General features: G+C 33.8%; 1 protein-coding gene across 1 annotated transcript; it reads left to right on the top strand.

Moving 5' to 3' along the window:
- Positions 1-1,588: 1,588 nt before the first annotated feature.
- Positions 1,589-6,118, top strand: LOC142554085 (uncharacterized). The gene is made up of 5 exons (XM_075664712.1): positions 1,589-2,041; positions 3,726-3,884; positions 3,967-4,139; positions 4,215-5,715; positions 5,828-6,118. Exons 1-5 carry the CDS (start codon positions 1,928-1,930, stop codon positions 5,888-5,890), a joined length of 2,010 nt encoding a protein of 669 aa, XP_075520827.1. The 5' UTR covers positions 1,589-1,927; the 3' UTR covers positions 5,891-6,118.
- The last annotated feature ends 1,256 nt before the right edge of the window (positions 6,119-7,374 follow it).

Below are 7,374 nucleotides of genomic sequence, written 5' to 3'. Positions count from 1 at the left end.
TCCAACTTCCATTTTTTGTAAATGAAATAATTTGAAAGATAAAAAACTTTAAAACGATGAATCCATCAACGACTTAGAAAAATATTTATTTTAAAAAAAATTAAGAAATGTCTTTTTCGAAAATTTTGTGCAAATTCAAAAAATTTTGCTTACGAAAAAAATAAAGAGCGATTTATCTTTCAAGTTAGTCTACATACACAAAATAGAAGTTGGAGCTCAAATTCATTAATTTTTAAAAATAAATAATAGTGGATCAACACACATACATAGCTTCTTTTATTTTTTTAAAAAAACTAAATCAACATATATTTAAATAAATAAAATATTTTAAAAAAATAAATAAAAAGGTACAAATTCAAAAAAAAATTCGTACGAAAGTTCAAGAATTTTCATATTCCAACTATTTTTATCATTTTTTATTAATCACGTTACTAGAAATAATAAACTAAAAATAAGTTGATCATGGATATGCATATATATTTTTTTAAGAAAACTAAACCAACATATTTCAACTCTCATTTTTTACACGTAGTCTTTCTATTTTACTAATAAGATATGTATCCAAATTCAATAAATAATGATAATAATAATTTTAATTTTTTTAAAAAAAGCAGCTTCTGTTGCCTTGTTGGCAGTTGCTCATGGCAGCTTGAACAATGCAATTTTGCAACGTCCTCTACTACTAGTGACAGACGCTGCAAAATATATTATAGTGTCCGTCATTGATGGTGGTGTTTTGCCTTAATTTTGCAAACCTCTACCATCTACTTTATTGTTTAGCCCAAATCTTTGAATTCCAATGAAAATACAAGCTTGTAAGACATAAAGGCCCAAATGTTGCTAAGTCTAGTAGAGATATAGTTGGTCCGACAAAAAAGCACGATGGATGAATTGATCCACGACGCATCATGGATGATCGTGGAATGTGGCTGGAACTGCTCCGTGGAGTGTAACAAAAGCAGAAAGAAGAATCAGAATAGATACAACAAAACATTCAACAAAACAGCAGCAAAGCTTCTTCAATTTTTTTAATATTTTATCTGCATATTTTTCAATTTCTAGCATCCTAGTTTCTTTATATTTTGGAATATGAATGGAATATTCCTCCAACTTTCTTGAAAAAATATCGTCCATATTCATAACAACGTAATTAAATTTGATGTTGTTCATGGATTTTCTCTACAATTTCATTATGTTCCTCAATTTATATTTTTCGCTTTGAAGTCATACCGAAGAAATTAGAACTAACGGTCGAATCAAGACACACAATATTTGACAAAGAAGTCGGATCATTCCATATATGACACGATCACGTGCCTGGCACGTCCTGCAAGTTTCGTGATAAACACTTATTTTTTAAATTAATTTTATTTTTTAAAAAATTAATTTTTAAAAAAAACCCAACGTTTCAATTAACTCCTGGACTAATTTGGGAAAATTTTAAAAATCCAGGGATTATTTCGAGTCACACAAAAGAAGAGGGGGCTCCATTGAGAACATCGTTCAACCAATAGGGACGATTTCTGCTATTTAACCCTTCCGAAAATATATTGTTCGTAACGGATACTTATTTCTGTTTCAGACGAGGCAAGTTTTTATGCCAAGCGGGGAATAGGGCTCCCTGCACCGGATCCACAGGATACACAACAATGGACCGTTACATCCCCCATAGTCGCCCGTAACGGATACTTCTTTTTGTTTCAGAAAAGGAAAATATATCAAAAATTTCTTCAGTCCCCAACCCCAAGAAAAAACTCTCTCTCTCTCTCTCTCTCTCTCTCTTTGTCGGGATTTTTATCGAATCGTATTGTGAATAATTCAGTGAACATTTTCTGGATTTTCATTTTCTTTCCTGGCTGATTTTCTCTGTCGATATTTTTTTGTTAGTCAAAGCCTAGAAAATTGAAAGCATCACTCTGAAAAAGGAATGGATCTTGGCTGCATCGATATGGGTTGTGTTGAGAAGCAAAGGAAGGAAAGTTCTACTGAGAAAGAGAACAGTCCCAAGGAATCTAAAATGTCTGCTTCTAAACTTGGGAAGGTACTCCGAATTGTTTCTTGGGTGTGTTTCTGTTCATTTTCCTTTTCGAATTAGGGCTTTTCTGTTCCAAGTTTGTTCGTTACATAGCTTTAAATCTGAATCAGTTATTTTCTTTCAGGATTTAGTTTTTTCGTGATGGGTTTTAAGAGGTTCTTGAAAGACGGTTCTTTTTGGGGCCCAATCGATTATCTTAGTAGTTTTATTATTTCTTTTTCTGATATTACTTGAGATCTAGTCGAAGTGTTGAGTATTTGGATCGTGGATGCATAGTTTTTATGTTTGGTGACTTGAGCTTTTATTTTTGGTGGCACTCCAGTTTTTGGAAAAAGTATTCCTGAAAAATTGAAAACATTTGTCAACATTGTTTCTTGGCCTAGTGGTGATTGTGCATAGCACAAATATATTTTCCATGAGTAATGAGTGTTGTAAATTGGTTTCCAAATGGGTTTGTACACCCAAGTTTGATCGAAAATTAAGTAGGTGCTTAAAATGGTGACCGGAGGTTCATCGAAGCCCACCGGAGCTCAGTGGAGGTGCACTGTGAGGGCTGCTGAAAGTTCTTTGGTGCTCCTCCAGGTGACGGTGGCGGCTTCTTGTTCGTGGCATATGGTGTTAGTGTGTTAGTGGTTGGTGGTTTATAAAATTGATCACTAATTTACTGTTACTCAATACAATAGCGGCACATTGCATATGATGTGTTGGAGAATAGAGAGTCCGTAGATACTTGTCTATTAAATGGTTCATTATTTATCAAAAGAATCACAAATCTTCATCCTATTACATAAATAGACCCCAGCTTTTGCATTTTTACACATTCAAATGCTAGTCATATTTTGTAAATTTCTTGTCTACCAGAATTTCTAAGAAATAAACACTAGGTTCGAATTTTTAAGACATACAACCTTAAATTCGGATGTTTAAGATTGCTAATGTTTAAACTCAAGTATGAGACGTGTGGATAGATTTTTAGTATTGAATAGACGAGGAAAGTGTCGATAGATTTTTAGTATTGAATAGACGAGGAAAGTTTGAATACTTTATGGTTTGTGTATTCCATTTTAGTGTTGCTTTCCCAAAATAGTGGTCGTCATATCTTGAAATTACCAGCACCAGGAGCACCATAGCAGCACAATATTGCCTTGAGAACAAAGTAGTTAACAAATAAATTATATTGTTACCCACCTGAAATTCATGTAGCCTTATTACTTGCTCCCAAATTTAAATTTCCTCCTTACCCATCGGCCATTAATAAGTGGGTTACAGATGTGATATTCAAAGAAACTTTTTGATTTCTTGAACCATTTGTGATGCGATGAATTTGGTTGAATATGCATGAATAAGCCTTATGTTATAACTGAGCAATTCAGTTTTCAATCGACTTGGAACACGAGTACTTATACGAACTCAAATTGTTGGCTTGTTTCTTTCTATGGTTTAAGTTAATTTATATTTATTTTGGGAAAATTCAAATTTGCCTACCTAGAAGTAAACACGATTGTAAGAAATGTATTGTTATTGACTTCAATCTTCTTACAGTATCTATCTGTTCTAGATTAGCAACTCTTCTTTTTATTACGTTTCTTGGCTAGTTCGAAGAACGCGTGCATTTTTCACTCATAGATTTCTTCTCAGTTGTCGAAAAATTTCATATGATGTTTCTTTAGCTGTTTCATGTGTTATGCAGAACACTAGAACAAAGGACAGTGTGCGGTCTAGCTTAAATGCTTTGAACAAACTTGCATCCCAGATCGCGAAGCCTCCTCACCGCAAAACATCCCCACTTACCTGGTTTCCCCGCAAAAAAGTGGAACCTTACTTGAAGAGGAAATTAAAGTTGCTGCAGGTATTAATTTACTTATTTACTGGTCTATTTACTGACAATGTATCTTCATCGTGGTTTATTATGTATGAACTCTTGATCGTAGGAAGTGGATGGAATGCAATCCACTCTAGATGAAACTCTTGGTGATTCAAATCCTCATTACTCGAAAGTACTGAGAGAAAAGATAGCAACAAAAGAAGCTTCCGATAAAGCAATGGAGGCTCGAAAAGCTGCCATGATCGAGGCATCTTGGTGTAGAATACTTCGAGCAGCTGGGTAACATGTCTTTTCGGGCTACTTCATAGAAAATGTATTACATTGAGGTTATTATATATTGCTTTATATCAACAGGATTGAAAGTAAAGTAGCAGAAGCTCAATTGTTGAAGGCTGAAAAATCTGCTGACGAAGCCTTTGAAGCAGCGGAAGCAATAGGGGTAATCTTGAATGATATACCAGATTGTGCACAAAATCGTTGTAAGATAGAAATGGTGTCTTCGAAAGGAGGTGAATCTGCCACTCATATGGTTTCAGCAACTTTTGAAACTGTATTCGAGGTTGATAAAAAAGTAGCTGCAGCAGTTAAAGCGGCTTTTATTAAGCTTGCGAGTTGCCCTTCAATAAAGAAGGATGAATTTCAAGACCTGTTGCATAAAATTAGCGAAAACCCTGATATGGATGAGAGTTACACTGATTCTTCATCTAATCCAGAATGTGAATTTAATGCTGATAAGTTCAAATCAAATGATGTTATAGAGTTGATGTTAGATAGGCTTCGATGCTTAAAAGAAGAAGAACTTTCTTCTCTTGCAACTATAGTTGCAACTTGTGGGCTAAATGCTGCTTTGGCTAAAACTGTGAAGAATCCTTGTCTTAAGACAGACTCAAGCAGAACTTCTTTCGGCGGGAGGATGACAAGGAGGAACTCTATTTCAGACGCTCAGACGAGAAGGGCAGCTGTGGCTGAACTCCCGAGCTTAGACAAGTTTCTTGTCAAGCGGTTGACAAGACTTGAAAGAGAGGTATTAGAAGCTAAAAATGCCGAAAAGAATGAAGCTATGGATAAACAGACTGATGAGAAAAAATTTTCGGTAGACATTGCGAGTTCTAGAACTCAAGAAAAGCTCGAAGAGGATACTACCGTTCCAGATTTAAAGCTTGAGAAGGAGGCTGAAGAAGCCGAGAAATTGCAAAAGCCTCTTACAGAGTCAGTTAGCAGTGAAACAGAAGCAGCTGTGGAGGTTCCTAGTCTAGACAAGTTTTTGGTGAAACGGTTAACAAGACTTGAGAGAGAGGTCGAGGTAGCACGAAACATAAAAAGTATCGAACCAAGCGAAGGAAGTCGCATAAATGGTGCGACTAAGACAGCCACTTTAGTTGCCGATGCAACAGAGTCAAATGAACTCTTGTTGAATACTGATGGAGATTCATTAGGCAAAGAGAACGTAGACATGAACAAAAACAGGCGGCACATAAATACTGGCACCAAAATTCCTCAAGACGCAAATTATGAAAGCTTAGACAGCATCTTGGTCAAGCATGTCTCTAGGCTGGAAAGGGAGAAGATGAGATTTCGTGCAGATGAACAAACAGGAACACAACCAAAACGAAAGGACACAAAAGAAGAAATGGAGAGCAGTGAAAGCAGTCTGGACCAAATTCTAATCAAGCATAAATCACGATTTGAGAGGGAGAGGGAAAAAACGGGAACTACTACAGATCAACAAGATGACGGTACCAGGTATTCGGTTTCTCGAAGACAGGCTAGGGAGAAAGAGTTACAGGCAGCATGGGGTGGTTTAAGCCTAGGAAACTCTATTCGCCCCCACGTCTCTAGACTTGAACGCCAAAAGGCGAGTTCTTTTTTTCCTGCATAACTTCACATCACATTTGCATTTTAGTTATAGGATTTTTCACAAGTGAATTTCTAACTTCTCTTATGTGTTTTTTTGTTTATATGTTTAGGCCAATTGGCTTAAAGCCGAAGAAGAGGAAAGAAAGAGGGCAGTGGAGGAAGGTGGTGTATGAGTTTTCAAGAACCATGTTATATATGATTTTTGGTTTCTTAGTTTCCACCAGAAACATTTTTCACTATTCAAGCAAGGATTTATCCTGCTTGCGATTTGTTGCGAAAAGATCTAAACTCTTTTGATCTCCATGTGTGCAAGGGAGCTTATATTTTGCCTAGAAATTTGTTGTTTCTGCAGTTTTGGAATACATTAGTCCTGATAGTAATTTTTCAATGTTCTGAAAATATTTATATCTAGTAATTAGTCATATATTATAATTAAATCTTACTATCATTATATTCTAGGTAATGTTCTAGGGATGGCCACGGGTCGAGGTGGGTTAGGCCAAATCCGAGACTCGACCCACCAAATATTGGCTACAACAAGCCCGTGAACATGTCAAATTTATTCTTTAATATTTTTTTCAAATACAAAATAAAAACTTATAAAATTAATTAATCATATTTATTTTCAAAATTATATTAATAATATTTAAGAAAAAAATATTATCACAAATTAAAATATATTAATTTTTATTCAATTAAAAATTAATTACCAATTTTTATCTAATTATTAATTAATAAAAATGTGTAATTTTTATATTAAATATTAAAATATTCAAAAATAAAATATTCGAAAAATTATAATTTTATTAATAATAAAATATATTTGTATTTTTATACAAATATGTACGGTGTGGGTCGGGTTCATTTGATTAAATGAATATTAAAACCCTTTTTTTTTCAAAAAACATGAAAATTTTCAAAAGAACCCAGACTCATTTAGTTTCTGGTAAAAATTTGTGTGAGATCTCATGAGCCGTATTTTGTGAGACAGATATCTTATTTGGGTCATCCATGAAAAAATATTATTTTTTATGTTAAGAGTATTACTTTTTATTGTGAATATCGACATGGTTGACATGTCTCACAGATAAAGTTTTGTAAGACCGTTTCACAAGAGATATACTCTTATTTTCTACTATTCAATATACACACATGTATATTTATCTTAAATTTATTTTATTCATATATTATGTTTATTTATTATCTCTATAATAAAAAGTATACATTAAGCGTTAGCCTAGTATATATTCACAAATTTGATAAGTTCAGAAATTACAATCAAATTCATTTTTTATATTTATTTTAATATAAATTGATTTAACTAAAAAAAATAGAGTAGGTTTCTTGTGAGACGATGTCACGAATTTTTGGCAAAAATTTGTGTAAGACGGTCTCACTGGTCGTATTTTGTGATACGAGTCTCTTATTTGGGTCATACATGGAAAATTAATATTTTTTATCCTAAGAGTATTACTTTTTATTGTGAATATCGGTAGGGTTAACTCGTCTCACAGATAAAGATTCGTGAGACACAAGAGACCTACTCCGATCTTTATGTGAGACGGGTCAACCCTATCGATATTCACAATAAAAAGTAATACTCTTAACATAAAAAGTAATACTCTTTCATCGACGACCCAAATAAAAATCCGTCTAA

Source organism: Primulina tabacum, chromosome 8 (assembly GCF_025594145.1).
Source record: "Primulina tabacum isolate GXHZ01 chromosome 8, ASM2559414v2, whole genome shotgun sequence".
Taxonomy (NCBI): Eukaryota; Viridiplantae; Streptophyta; class Magnoliopsida; order Lamiales; family Gesneriaceae; genus Primulina; species Primulina tabacum.
The sequence above is the reverse complement of the archived record's forward strand: the minus strand, read 5'-3'. Positions and strand labels throughout refer to the sequence as shown.

Bases quoted from the DNA above. Each gene is read 5' to 3' on its own strand.
- LOC142554085 (XM_075664712.1), top strand. From the start codon at position 1,928: ATGGATCTTGGCTGCATCGATATGGGTTGTGTTGAGAAGCAAAGGAAG. The intron at 2,042-3,725 runs GTACTCCGAATT...TGTGTTATGCAG, and splicing joins CTGCTTCTAAACTTGGGAAG to AACACTAGAACAAAGGACAG. The intron at 4,140-4,214 runs GTAACATGTCTT...TTATATCAACAG, and splicing joins AGAATACTTCGAGCAGCTGG to GATTGAAAGTAAAGTAGCAG.